Source organism: Aquarana catesbeiana, linkage group LG02 (assembly GCF_042186555.1).
Source record: "Aquarana catesbeiana isolate 2022-GZ linkage group LG02, ASM4218655v1, whole genome shotgun sequence".
Taxonomy (NCBI): domain Eukaryota; kingdom Metazoa; phylum Chordata; class Amphibia; order Anura; family Ranidae; genus Aquarana; species Aquarana catesbeiana.
In genome coordinates, this window is record NC_133325.1 from 159,323,726 (window position 1) to 159,339,094 (window position 15,369).

At 37.9% G+C, this 15,369-nt stretch overlaps 1 protein-coding gene across 5 annotated transcripts in view; it reads left to right on the forward strand.

The window, feature by feature from the left end:
- The window catches only part of SCN8A (sodium voltage-gated channel alpha subunit 8), a 279,033-nt gene that overhangs the window by 110,756 nt on the left and 152,908 nt on the right, over nt 1–15,369 (forward strand). For 3 of the 5 annotated variants that reach the window (XM_073613696.1, XM_073613693.1, XM_073613695.1), the window contains 2 exons: nt 1,374–1,502; nt 11,328–11,419. In XM_073613696.1, coding sequence (XP_073469797.1) covers nt 1,374–1,502; nt 11,328–11,419 — 221 coding nt within the window. Of the gene's footprint in view, nt 1–1,373; nt 1,503–11,123; nt 11,216–11,327; nt 11,420–15,369 lie in introns of all 5 variants that reach the window. The other 2 variants (XM_073613692.1, XM_073613694.1) reach the window with 1 other exon arrangement.

Sequence of the window (15,369 nt, forward strand, 5' to 3'; positions counted from 1 at the left end):
TATCTTTAATAAAAGTTAGAACTATTGCATAAGACCACTGGTGTCTAAAATATATTGTTAAGTATTGTATTGGCATAATTCTTTCAGTGCAAATTAGAAAATGATAGTTCTAGTTTCTATATTAAACCTAAAACATACACAGTACTGATGTCTGAATATCAGATTCATGGGAGAAAATTCCTGCATAAAAATGCGAGGATAGGCAGTGTAGTAAATGTGCATATTCACGTGATTTTGCACACATGCACGTAACCATTCTTTTAGCTTTTGTTGGGATGTGTTGTATGCGTGAATTTGTGCATATATACACGTATTTGTGCATCTACATGCATAGATGCCTAAAATACTGTCCAGCAACACAGATTTTTGCATATTTTTTTACTGATTTATACGCAGCACATATTTACGTGCCTGTGTGTACAAGCACATTAATAACAATGGGCTACATTTACATCAGTAAAAAGAAAACACCTGCATGTCTAAAAGCATTGTGTTTTAGGCATCTGTTGAACCGGTCGATGCCACCCGACATTCAGCCCTTGTGTACTAGGCTTAAAGTGGTTGTAAACCCTGTTATACCACTTTTCACTACAGGTAAGCCTATAATAAGGCTTACCTGTAGGTACCGTGAATATCTCCCAAACCTGCACATTTTAGGAGATATTCACTGTATCCGCATACAGTGCTGCACATCATCATCAGCACATGCGCCTGCTCGCGCCGTTTCTTCAGTAGTCGTGCTGTGACCGGCGGCTCCCACATGCATGCACAGGAGTGACGTCATCGTGGCCCTGGTCAATCACAGCACCGGAGAGCACGAACACGGAAATAACTCCAGTGTGTGGGGACCGCTGCAACAGCTTCAATCTAAGGCAAGTATTTCATAATGAGCTAGTATGCGATGCATACTAGCTCATTATGCATTTGTTTTGCAGGGTTTTTTTGGGGTTTTTTTGAGTTTACAACCACTTTTAGTTATGTATACACTGTACAGTTCAGCAGTTCCATGGGGCACCTCTCCAGTAAAAAGCTGTATAGTGACATACCACAGGTCAACTAATTGAGTTAGTTTTGTCTGGCAGTTGGGTCCTTGATTTCCAGCTCACCTATAAAGCATACCACTGTCATTTGGCAAGCTACCTGCAAAATTATATGCACAGGCTTCTTTTGTTTGATGCAATACAATTTAGCCTAAATATCATTTAAATGTCACATCTAGAAGTAGCACCTTTTAAACACCATCTCAGGTGTCTTTAAAATATAAAGAAATATATACTATGTATACCAAAGTAAATTATAATCAATATACCAGTTGTTTGTGGTAATTTATTATACCTGGGAATGTCAAACTTGATGTTTTTTTTTTTTCACAGGTACACCTTCACTGGAATTTATACATTTGAATCACTTGTAAAAATGATTGCAAGAGGTTTTTGTATAGATAGTTTTACATTTTTGCGGGATCCATGGAATTGGTTAGATTTCAGCGTTATTATGATGGCGTAAGTATTCTATTCTTCACAGTGCTAAATGTTCTACATATTGTTTTTGGGATGTTCGAACCAAGTTTTTAAATGTAGCTGGTCTACATCTTTTTTAATTATAATTAATTACAGGTAATTGCCAAACAAGCATGGTCACACTCCAAGTAGGCTGTGTCTCCTAGGCTTACCTTTAGGCCGGGTGCACACTAGCTGCAGCCTTGGCTCACAGCAGCAGGCCCGGTGCGTCCCTGTTCTCTGTTTCAGGTGCGAATCAGGCCTGAATTTTTGCCTGAATTTGGACCTGAAACAGAGCCAAAGACACACAGGACCCTTTTCTAGTGAGGACCACGTTGTCCGGAGCTGTGTGAACAGGCTCCATTGAGAGCCGGCCACAGTCTCCTGTCATGCGATATGGATTAGCATCCAGTTCGTATAAGTCTGAACCCAGCATTAATGATGGAATGAGCTCCAAGCAGAAATGCATGTTTACTATTTTGCTTGTCCGTTGAATTAAAATTTTGTTCAGAATTGTGATTTACACACATTAAACAGGCCTGTAATATACTTTATTCGCAATGCAGCTTCCCTGTGCTCCCCCCCCCTGTTGCTTGTTCATTTAACAATGAATTGGCATCATCAGCAATGGCCAGTTAAGAGGGAGGTAATCCAGGAAGCAGTAAAACTGAAACAGGAAGCTTTGGAATCAAACTAGAAAAGAGTGTTTTTCTTGTCTTAGCAGTTTGGAAGGGGTGTGTTCAATCACAAGACTCTAAAGAGAATTATGGATAAAAAGGCATATACATGGACATAAGTCTTTTTTGTTAATTTATGATCCCTGACAGAGTAAGTGAATTGGACAATGAATATTATGATTGTATTGTACTCATTGATCCATAGACATGATAGCAGCCTTAAAAATGCATACAAGTCTAAATCAGTATTGTACTATTGGTTTTTCCTACTTGCTCGCCTTTGAGAAAATCATTGGTATATATATTTGAATTATTTTTCCCCTCCAATTTCTGCTTGGAATTACTACCATCTTATCAGTGGGCAATACTACTATTCCATATATACCTTATCAGAAAAAGTAATATGATTGATGGTGCATTGGTAAATAGTTGTGTATGTTATAGAGTTCTAGAGTGTCATCACTGCCAGTCATGCCCATTTTTATAATTTTTAAGCAAAAGTGTCATTTGTGACCCCTGCAGTCAATGACTGCTTTTGAGACTCATAGTGCAATTACAAAAAAAAAAAAAAATGTCATACTGTCCGAAAAAAAAAAAAAAAAAAAAGAAAACACTCAAATTGCAGTGTTGGGCTGCAATAAAAAATTGTGCAGATATAAATTGTTGAAAATTAAGTTAAGTGGTCTCATTATCTTCTCAAACTTTGGGTCACATGATTAAATGCAACAGCTCTAAAATTACATAAAGGGCAAACTGTGGGAATACTTTACAAGCAGGCAGATATTCCCTGCCTGAGATTTCCCTGAAATGTTTCTTCTTGTCCCATTAGACCTTGCAAGCAACTAATTAATCATAGGGACATACAGTGCATTGTGTTTTTCTCTAAGTAGAGCTGTAAACAACAACCATACTGGCCATATAACGCTGAACTACACATACAGTGCCTTGAAAAAGTATCATGCCCCTTGAAATTTTCCACATACCACTAACTAAAATCTAGCAGAACCAATTGTCTTCACAAGTCACCTAATTAGTAAATAGAGTCCACCTGTGTGTAATTAAATCTCAGTATAAATACAGTTGTTCTGTGAAGCCCTCAGAGGTTTGTTATAGAACCTTGGTGAACAAACAGCATTATGAAGGCTAAGGAACACACCACACAGGTCAGTGATAAAGTTGTGTAGAAGTTTAAAGCAGGATTAGGTTATAAACAAATATCCCAAGCTTTGCACATCTAACGAAGCACTGTTCAATCCATCATCCGAAAATGGAAAGAGTATGGCACAACTGCAAACCTACCAAGACATGGCTGTCCACCTAGACTGACAGGTCAGGCAAAGCGAGCATTAATCAGACAAGCAGCCAAGAGGCCCATGGTAACCCTGGAGGAGCTGCAGAGATCCACAGCTCAGGTGGGAGAATCTTTCAACAAGGCAACTATTAGTCGTGCAGTCCACAAATCTGGCGTTTATGAAGGAGTGGCATGAAGAAAGCCATTGTTGAAAGAAAGCCATAAGAAGTCCCATTTGCAGTTTGCGAGAAGCCACCCTGATCACACCATCCCCACCGTGAAACATGGTGGTGGCAGCATCATGTTGTGGGGATGCTTTTCTTCAGGTACAGGGAAGCTGGTAAGAGTTAATTGGAAGATGGATGGAGCCAAATACAGGGCAATCTTAGAAGAAAACCTGTTAGAGTCTGCAAAAGACTTGAGACTGGGGTGGAGGTTCAGCTTCCAGCAGGACAACGACTCTAAAGGTACATCCAGAGCTACAATGTAATGGTTTAGAACAAAGCATATTCATGTCTTAGAATGGCCCAGTCAAAGTCCAGACCTAAAACCAATTGAGAATCTATGGCAAGACTTGAAAATTGCTGTTCACAAATGCTCTCCAACCAATCTGACAGAGCTTGAGCTATTTTGCAAAGAACAATGAGCAAAAATGTCACTCTCTAGATGTGCAAAGCTGGTAGAGACATCCCCAAAAAACTTGCTGTAATTGCAGTGAAAGGTGGTTCTACAAAGTATTGACTCAGAAGGGCTGAATACACACCACACTTTTCAGAATTTTTTTTTTATATTGTTTTTGTTGAGAAGTTTTCACAATATAAAACAAATAAAAAAACTGTATAAAGCGTACAGATAAGAAGAATAACCTTAACAAACATCTGACAAAGTCTGTCGTAAACAGTACAGTAAGTATTTGGTTGTAGTAGTAATCATAGAGTAGGATAAGATAAAGAAATTAAAATAATAAAAAAAAAAAAAAAACCTAATGTAGGTTAAGATTAAAATAATATAAGTGACAAAGAAACATAATAAAAGAATAATGGGCGTAAAACAAAAGTAATGATAAGGTTATATTGAGATGGACAATCTTAAGTTATCGATTGAATAAGGAAAGGTAACTATTTTTTTTGTTTAGTGTAGTTGTCAGATCATACATGTCATTGGGTCATATTAAGCTTTTTCCTCCAGATCTTCCACTGCATGTCAAATTTATTCCTAGAGCCGCGGTTGGCCAGTAATGATTCATAGATATAGTGAGATTGTGTGGTTTTGAATGTTTCAGATATGTTCAGTAGCAAATTTGATTTCCAGTTTTTCGTTATAAGTGATCTGGCTGCTAAAAATATATGTGTGACCACTGTGCAGAAGTATGGAGGGAAGGCTTCAATGCCCACATTTAACAGAGCTATTCCAGGGTCTGGCAGAGTGAAGATGCCAGTAATAGAGGAGATTTGTCGGAATATGCTGTGCCAAAAGCTGGTGAGGTGCTTACAGGACCTGAGTACATGCATAATGTTTCCCACTGCACCACAACCTCTCCAGCACAGAGGGGAATTAGTCTGGGAGATTTTGGGCATCCGGTATGGTATAAGGTACCACTGCAGTGCTATTTTTTGGGAAAGTTCCCAATGATTAACACATTTGGATGCTTTGTATATTGTTCTGAGGGCAGTTAGCCATTGCAGGTGTGTAAAAATTTTACCTAAGTCAGCTTCCCATTTTGATAGGGGGAGATTTTAGTAAAGGTGAGTTTGTGCTGGAAGAGATTGTAGAAAAGGGGGATGCCTTTGGAGGATATAGGTGATGTATAGAATTTCCATAATGTATCATAGAGATATATGTGGTGGATCTTTAGGGATCCTAGAAAGTGGGAGATTTGATAGTATTTGTAGTTGTCTCTGGGTGGAGTTTTAAGAGTGTTGAAAGTCTTAAGGCGGTTGTTGTGAAATAGGTCAGCAACGTGAGTAATGCCTTTTTCTGCCAATTAAGGAGTGCAATATTGGGGATTGCCTTTGGTAAAATGTCAATAGGGATGGGAACTTCAATTGTTTTAGAGGGTGGGGATATGGATCTATGGAAGTCTCTCCAGGCTATTAACAAGGCTTGTATGGTTAGAGGGAGGTGTTGTAGGGAGAAGGGTTTCCAAATGTCAAGTAGTAACAAGGAGCGCGGGTCCCAAGTAGGGCTTTAAAGCTTGCTCGATGTTGCGCCAGGGAGCTTCTGATGTGGTTGTGAACCATGTCTTGAGTTGGGTAAGTAGAGATGCATGGCAGTAATCATGTAAATCAGTGAACCCCATATCTCCTGCAGATATATGTTTGGTTAGAAGAGCTTTGGAACATCTGGGTCGTTTAGAACTTCAGATATATTGTTTGAGGAGAGAGTTCAGTTATCGGAGGTGCGTAGGTTTGCGCGGGATGGGGAGTGTACGAGAAATGTACAAAATTTGAGGGAGTAGAAGCATTTTAAATGAGGCCAGGTGACCTGACCAGGATAATTCGACTTTAGGTAAGTGTTTGTTTTTTTTAGTTAGTTTATCTATCGGCGGTAGGTAATTCGCATCTGCTAATTTTGATGGGTCTGCTGTTAGTTGAAGTCCCAAGTAGGTTATATTATCTCGACTCCATGAGTAGGGAAAGGAAGATTTCAGTTGAGATTGGAGGTGAGGGGGCAGCCCTATTTATTGGTAGTATGAGTGATTTTGAACAATTCACCTTATAATACGAGATTCGGCTAAAACTGTCAAGAATATCATGGGCATGGGGTAGAGATTGAGATGGTGAGGTTTATAAACAGGATGATATCATCTGCAAAGTGATTTATATTGTGGGATTTGTCCTTAAGGGAGATGCGATATTTGGGTGTGCTCTGATTTTTCTCAGCTAAGAGTTCTATGAGATGATTGAAAATTGAGGGAGACAGGGGGCACCCTTGCCTCGTTCCATTAGAGATGTGGAAGGGGTGGGATAAAATATTTGATGTGTACACTTGCGCAGAGGGTGACGAATAGAGGGCTAGAATGGCAGAAAGAATGGGTCCATCAAAGCCAAATCTTTTGAGAGTGTGTGTCATGTAACCCCAATGTATCCTGTCGAATGCCTTCTCCGCATCCAAAGAGAGGAGCAGAGAAGGGACTCGACAGGATTTTGCATATTGGATGATGTTGATAACCCTACGTGTGGCATCCGATGCTTGTCTTCCTGAGGTGAAGCCTGATTGGTCTGAGTTGATCAGTGTAAGTAAGATGTGGAGGAGTCTGTGGGCCAGGATCTTAGCATAGAGCGTATCCCATTGCCGACCAGCTGCCGTCATTATATTGCGGCAAGTCGGTATGTTCCTGCAAGCCGTCGTAGCTATACGTCGGCTCCTTTAAGCGGGATAGCAGGTGCGCGCCCGTGCCTGCTGCACTGCGGGGGTGCCGATGCTCGTGGCAAATGGTCGCGATGACCGCTGGCCACGAGTGATCGTTGGCACGAGAGGCAGAACAGGGACGCATGTGTGTAAACATACAAATCCCTGTTCTGTCCGTGAGGAGAGACAGATCGTGAGTTCCTAATAGCTAGAAACCACGATCTGTCATCCCCTCTAGTCAGTCCCCTCCCCCTACAGTTAGAACACAGTCAGGGAACACAGTTAACCCCTTGATCGCCCCCTATGTTAACCCCTTCCCTGCCAGTGACATTTATACAGAAATAAGTGCATTTTTATAGCACTGATCGCTATATAATTGTCAATCATCCCAAAAATGTGTCAGATGTGTCCGATGTGTTTGTGATACCAAAATAAAGCTCTATTTGTGGGGAAAAAAGGATGTAAATTTTGTTTGGGTACAGTGTCGCACGACCACGCAATTGTCAGTTAAAGCGACGCAGTGCCGTATCCCAAAAAATGCTCTGGTCATTGAGCAGCCAAATCTTCATCTTTATTTTTGAAAAACATTTATCATTTTCCTTCCACTTCACAATTATGTGCCACTTTGTGTTTGTCTATCACATAAAATCCCAATAAAATACATTTACGTTTTTGGTTTTAACATGACAAAATGTGGACAATTTTACGGGTTATGAATACTTTTTCAAGGCACTGTACTTTCCTTTATTTCGATTTACAGTACATATAGTCTTTCCCTACAGAAAAATTTTTTTTGCTTTTGCAAGCCTGGAAGTTCTGCCATTTGCCTGAAAAAGCTGCTGTGTCTGAGAATGTTGGTGACATATAATCTTCGGTTGTCTGCTCCAACTCAGTGATAAAATCTAAAACTATGGAAAGTAATTCCAGCCTATTCACATTATAACTCTGGCCCTCCAAACTATAATGTGCTGGCCTTGGGTTGATTTACTAGGGAGCATTCCAGGGCTACTGTTAAGTCCCAATCTAATACTGGCCTGCCTAGTTTGTGTTAACAAATGAAGCCATATGTAGCTGATTCCTTCTCAAGTGTGTATTAGTGTGCCCATTTAAGCTATTTTGCTTATTTTAAATATGTGTTGTTTTCCTATGTTTGAGATATGGAAAAGCCTTGTCAGCCTACCATCCAGCCTAACACTCCTACACTTTGCACAAATGCAGAAAGCCATTTTAATACACATATCAATCTTGTGTTCTATAAAGAACATATTTGACTTTTCTTAGTCCAAGGTTTTCTTCTTAGAAAACATTTTTTATTTAAACCCATGACCAGACTGTATCTCCCCAGTTACTCTGTTTCAGACATTATAAAATGTTTTCCAATTCTGTAAGTTAAATGATAACCTTCCTTACTTTTTAAAAAAAAGCTTTGTAAAAATTAAGAATATTTGTGTCAGTTACTGTCAACAAAGCAAACATGTTTCATTTTACTTTAAATTTAAAGATAATTGAGGCAAAAATCAGACAAACATTTTTTTTAGTAACTCTATAAAGATAAGTGACCCAAATCTGTGATGAATGATTTGAGAGTTCAGATTAAAAACCTTGTCATATTCAAGTGCAAGATATTTTACCATTATCTCATCTGGCTCCCCCTTCCTGTAAGGAGATCTGTGCTAAGAGAAATATGGAGGCTGACATTGTTGGCCACCTTTTGAAAATGCTAACTGCTTGGCCTTAATACTTTTTGAGTCTGTGATATAAAGCAGCAAGTAATATCATAGTGAACCCCTGATCCTTATAATTTTCTAGTTCATTAAAGTGATTGTAAACTCTCACCTTGTAATACAACCCATTCAGTAAACTAGAAATGAAAGGAAAAAACGTGTATAGATATAAATAAGCATTAAACATACCCTTTTTCCCTTTTTAATAAGTGATCACATTCTCTCTGTTCTGAGCTAAGGAAAGGAAACAGCAGTACACTAATCTTCCCAGTGAGAGGCTCTGCAGAGGGGCATGTCAGAACAAGTCTGATAATTGGAGAAGAGCAGGCTGAGTTCCCAACATAGCTAGAGAACTAACCACAACGTGTTCTGCTTAGTGTGGTCAGTTTTTAATAGGAAAGCAGAGGGACTGGCAGGCAAAGCAGATATTTTACACAAATGAAGCAATACAAGTATTCGGTACAGCAGGCACATATCAGGAATACGAAATGTTGGGTTTACATATTCTTTAGCTTAGAATGTATTTAAAGTGATTCTAAAGGCACAAGATTTTTTTCACCTTCATGCATTTAATGCATGAAGAAAAAAAAACCTTCTCTGTGCATCAGTCCCTCCAGCCCCCCTTACATTTTCCCCAGCCCCATCCCGTTCCAGCGATGTGCACAAGAGCCTCGGCTCTCCGGGGACTCTCCCTCCTCATTGGTTAAGACAACAGTGGGAGCCATTGGCTCCCACTGCTGTCATTCACAGACAGTGAGCCAATGAGGTGAGAGAAGGGGCAGGACAGAGCGATGGCTCTGTGTGTGACTGGACACACAGAGCCGCGGATTGGGAATGGGGACATTCAGTAGGAGGGAGGGGCCAAAAGTGTCAGCAGGAGACCTGAGAAGAGAAGGATTGGGGCTGCTCTGTGCAAAACCACTGCACAGAGCAGGTGAGTATGATAAGTTTGTTAAAAAAAGAAAAGAAGAAAGCCTTTAATATCACTTTATGCTAATGATTAGCATTTTCAGAAGGAGACCTTCAATGACAGGATACATATGCTTTCAAGCAAAGATCTTCTTCAACATACAACTCCAGGTATAGCAGTGGCAGGAACCATCAGTTTGTGAGTGTCTGAGCTTATGGATATAAAGAGACTTCCTTCAAAATCTGCACAAACCTCTAATTGGGATTTTTAAGGCAATGAAAACTATTAATTTAGGTAAAAAATCATCTATTTTACATATAGATATGAATACAAAGGGCAAAAATTGATAACTAGAACTTCATAGTAGTACAAACATTACACAATATTAAAAAGCGCAATGCATATCGAGAAAAATGAAAGAAAATGATACATCATACTACAAGATACAGTCACCGCAGGTTCAAAAAAGTGGCATCAAGTAGTAGAATTCCAACACGTTTCAACATACATATTTGAAGAAAAATCTTCTTCAGGGAAAATTGTATCACAATCTAGGCAAAATCAAAGTCACAATGTTATAAGCTATATACATATATCCCATGTAGTGTGACTAAACAGAGTGACTGCTAAACCACTTACATTTTTCATATGCATTTAATGGGCAATAAGTAATGCATTCTCAGTGTCAGAGTGAGAGGTTCCAGTCCACAACTAGCCCAAGCTGCCATATATTCTCTACAAGATGGCTGGATATAGTAAGAGATCCCTGTAATGGCATTCCAAGCATAAATACTTGATGGCTGTATAAAACATATATGAAAAAGAGGGGTAATAAAAAGCCCCCCCCCATATATATATATGTATGAGCTCCCAAGGCAGATGTCAAGTTATTCCTAGGTCAGAGACTTACTTCAATAAAGAGGACACAAAGGCTCGCCCAGGTGACTGTACCTTGTAGTATGATGTATCACTTTCTTTCATTTTTCTCAATATGCATTGTGATTTTTAATATTTTGTAATGTTTGTACTATGATGAAGTTCTATTTATCAATTTTTGCCCTTTGTATTTATATCTATATGTAAAATAAATGATTTTTTACCTAAATTAATAGTTTGCATTGCCTTAAAAATCCCAATTAGAGGTTTGTGCAGATTTTGAAATAATACACGCGATGATGGCAATGACACATCCAAACCACTCGAGTCAACTATAGTTTCTTTCTAAAAAGACTTCATTTTAATGTGAAAGTTCAAGAAAATTGAATATGGGCGTTGGCTACACATGGTACCACCCATTGCCGATAGTAAACAAACAGTTTACAAATTCCAAACTGTAAAGAATAGCATTGAATGAGTCAAATGCTGTCTTAAGAGGCCATTTCCATTCAGTAACTAAGTACTTATGCAGTTTAAAATAAAATCTTTGCTTTTTATCAGGCTCCTAAAAAGTCTAGGTTATGAAATTATGAGCCACTAACCTCATACTTGGATACAAAATTATCTCTAACATCGGCCAGTTGTATAAACTTTATTTGAAGCACATCGGTTTGCCTATGAATTGCTATAGGCCACGTAAAATTTTAAAATATTTCCTTAGGATCAATCTGGATAATGTAGGGTCTACACTTATCCATCCACACCATTACAAGTAACTCTGATTTGATTCTGCAGGTATATAACAGAGTTTGTAAACCTAGGCAATGTTTCAGCTCTGCGCACTTTCAGAGTTCTGAGAGCTTTGAAAACTATATCTGTAATTCCAGGTAAGGTGGCCTGCAGTGGATGTTAGGTGTTGGTTAGGCCCTGTGACGTACTTCCTGTTGTAGTTGTTTTGTGTTTTGTCATTGTGTTTGTGTGTGACCTCCCTTATTACAGATATGTGACAGAGTTTGTGGACCTTGGGAATGTCTCAGCGCTGAGAACATTCAGAGTTCTCCGAGCTTTGAAAACTATCTCTGTCATTCCAGGTGAGATAACGTTTAAACACTAAGGCTGATCTTTCATTCACATTCTGTGGTTTCTTTCAAAAATGATATACATTTTTGACTGGCTTTGCAGTCTTCTTTTCTCTCAGGCAAGTATACTAAATGGCTCATATAATACTGACCACTAATAGTGGAGAGTCATTTGAGTTTACATACAACTGATCAATGCAATACACTTCCTAATGGTGGATCCAGTATTGGGAATTCAAAAGACAGTACGTACTTTATGTATTAATGATGCATGCATGCTAGCATGCCATAATGTAAAAACTATAAAATGTATATAGCACTGGAGTGGAGTTAAATGTTTTATATTTCATCATCTTTCATGTGGGATGAAGTCAATTTGTTGGCATGGAGCACTAGGTAGGGTCCAAAAAAGTGAGGTGATTACACATTTTACATATATACCATCAGAGACAATTGCCCAATTTGGTCTCATTAAGACTGCCAAGCCTAACATTAAAATGCAGATTTCTTGCATGTTTCAATGAATAGCCATTTTCCTTTCTTTTTCTTCTTCTTTAACTTTTTTTTTCCCAATCAATGTGGACTGTAAGACAAATAAACTGTTTTATTAGAAATACAAAAGTACATAGTTTACACTCAGTTATTGGATTTGTATCAGTTTTAACATAACAATATTTGTTTTATTATAGTAAAATATATATAAAAACAATTCTTTAGATTGTACATTACATGCATTGTATTTTAAAATAACGAATGATTATAATTTTAACGATAAACTTGTTTTAGTGTATTGAAGAACAAATATTCTATTGATGAAAAATCTAATTTTTAATATCTACATTATTTATAAATTTACAACTTGTATATTTATATTTATTAAAATTATATATTAATATTTATAGTCAATGCTTTGAAATATGCTGTGTATTTGTCTTTTTCAGTATGCACTTGATTGGTACTTGCAACTGGTAAAATGTATGGAATATATTTCTAATGTCCACATCTTAGCAATAAAGTTCTCAAAATATACCTTCAAAAAAAATTACGTTAGAATCATAGCATTTAATGTGTACTGTAAAACAAAAAAATAAATAAAGCTGTAATGTTATCTTTGTAACATTATATAAATATATATGTTATAAAAATATTTTCAAACATTTACAATTATTATTTTTATGATTTTGCCTATTTAATTTACTTATTTTACTTTAGTAGAAATATTGGTATTTGCAAATTTATTTTAGGACTTGAAAGCAGTTCAGCCTTGGCGTTTAAATGATTTGCATGAAAATATACTACTTCCAAGCTTGACCCCACTCATGAAAATGTTTGCTTCATGTGTTATGATATAGTTGCATGTTTTATTTGCTATTGCTGTTTTACTGTATGGTCTATCAGGACTTGTTTAGGATGTAAATTGGTGAATTGCTAGTGATAAACATGGAAAAATGTTCTTTGTTTAGTCATATGATTTTTAGCTGATATGTTAGTAATATATTTATTAACAGAATGCTAGAGCAACAAGTGAAAGGTAGGTTGTGGTTTCCAACTATCCCTAAAGTTGCAAGAATTTGCCTGTAAGGCATTTCTATCTGCTCAAATTTAGAAAGGTATTGAGTGAAGAACGATGTAGGCAAAGTTATTCCAAACAAGTATTTATTTCTCCATCACTATGTTACCTCTTTAAAATGCATCTTTCACCTACCAAGCCAAACACAAATGGCAGCATAAACCAGCACAATGAAGATGGGCAAAAAGGAAACATACTGAAAAAAAGACTTTAATGTAATTTGAAGAAAAGGGGTATTGATTAATACTTTTATATGTGAGTCATCATAAAAATGAACCCACAGTGCAGATACAAGGTCAGAAAACAACTTTTTGAATGTATAAATGTTCACAAAAATGACAGCATATGCCAAACTGCATTAGTGAAGAGGAAATTAAATATTAAAGCTGAGCAACATGGAATGGCATGCACTATGAAATATTTTCAGATTACCTAGTCTCAAAATGAATTGTGAACTTCATCACATTGGATTATCTGGAAAGGATGCCATTCTAAAGCCAGTTGTATTAAATGTTAATGCACAAAGAAACATAATGTGGAATACTCAGTATAAAAACATGGTCCCCTAAACATTGTCCTGCTGTTCCCAACCTAGGGACAAGCTTCCATTTGGAGAGTCAAAAAGTAACTTTAACTCTAATGCCCCTTACACACGGTCGGATTTTCCGATGGAAAATGTCCGATCGGAGCGTGTTGTCGGAAATTCCGACCGTGTGTGGGCTCCATCGGACATTTTCCATCGGATTTTCCGACACACAAAGTAGGAGAGCAGGAGATAAAATTTTCCGACAACAAAATCCGTTCTCAGAAATTCCGATCGTGTGTACACAAATCCGACGGACAAAGTGCCACGCATGCTCAGAATAAATAAAGAGATGAAAGCTATTGGCCACTGCCCCGTTTATAGTCCCGACGTACGTGTTTTACGTCACCGCGATCAGAATGATCGGATTTTCCGACAACTTTGTGTGACCGTGTGTATGCAAGACAAGTTTGAGCCAACATCCGTCGGAAAAAATCCTAGGATTTTGTTGTCGGAATGTCCGAACAAAGTCCGACCGTGTGTACGCCCTAATAGAGGCTAATTTACTCAGGTAATTTAGAAACTTCACCTAATAAATTGAATATTCACTTCAGTTATCCAATCATGTAAAAAGCAAGTTTCTGTTTACCTCTTCCATCTGCACATAATTAGATATTCAAAATGAACAAGAATTTGATTTAATGCATAATTGGGTTGGGCAGATGAGGTAGTAATTGCAACCACAATATCTATAGGTTCTCTACAATAGATGCCACTAGCTGAACATATCTATGAATATGTTTAAAGTGATATCAGACAGTCGATTAAATAAAATAAATATGCTATTATATATTATACTTTATCCTAGTGCTTATTTCCTGATCCCTTTTGTATGCAGCCATCCTTTGTAGAAAAATAGGCTTTGATAGATATAATATAAAGTTTGGTGTAAATACTAGCAGCTGTAGGGTGGCTATGCTGCCCTGCTGAATCTCCCAGGAGGCATATCACAGCCCCCTTGGTGTTCGTCCCCACTCTGGACAACATCCTCATGCTAACATTGTATGTGTCGGTACTCCTGGGCAGCACAGAAACTTTCCATTCAAAGCTACTGTTCCTCCCACAAGGGCTTTCTCCCTAGCAAAAGCTTTGCATTCTACCAACACAAGTTAATAGTATTTTACTCTATTAAAAAATATCTTTGCATTCATCACTATTATGCTGTCGTTTTTTCTCATGCCAGGGAGGTGAGTTTTCTTGTTTACAAGGCAATCGCCCTTAATTTCCTCAATCCTAAATTAGACCCTAAAAGGAGGTATATTGTTCTTCATGCTGGTATACGGTATATAATGTTCATTTAGTGATCTTTGGGCTTTATTCACCTTCCTCTCTCCCCAGCTGACATTAAAAACCTGCACCAACTAGTGTCCTTGGTGGCTCAGTATACCACTGAAAAGATTGTTATTATAACTCCTTCTCCCAAGTTGATTAAACTTCATCCCTTTCCTTGAGAGTAGGGATGAGCCGAACACCCCCCTGTTCGGTTCGCACCAGAACATGCGAACAGGAAAAAAGTTCGTTCGAACATGCGAACACCGTTAAAGTCTATGGGACACGAACATGAATAATCAAAAGTGCTAATTTTAAAGGCTTATATGAAAGTTATTGTCATAAAAAGTGTTTGGGGACCTGGGTCCTGCCCCAGGGGACATGGATCAATGCAAAAAAAAGTTTTAAAAACGGCCGTTTTTTCAGGAGCAGTGATTTTAATAATGCTTAAAGTCAAACAATAAAAGTGTAATATCCCTTTAAATTTCGTACCTGGGGGGTGTCTATAGTATGCCTGTAAAGGGGCGCATGTTTCCTGTG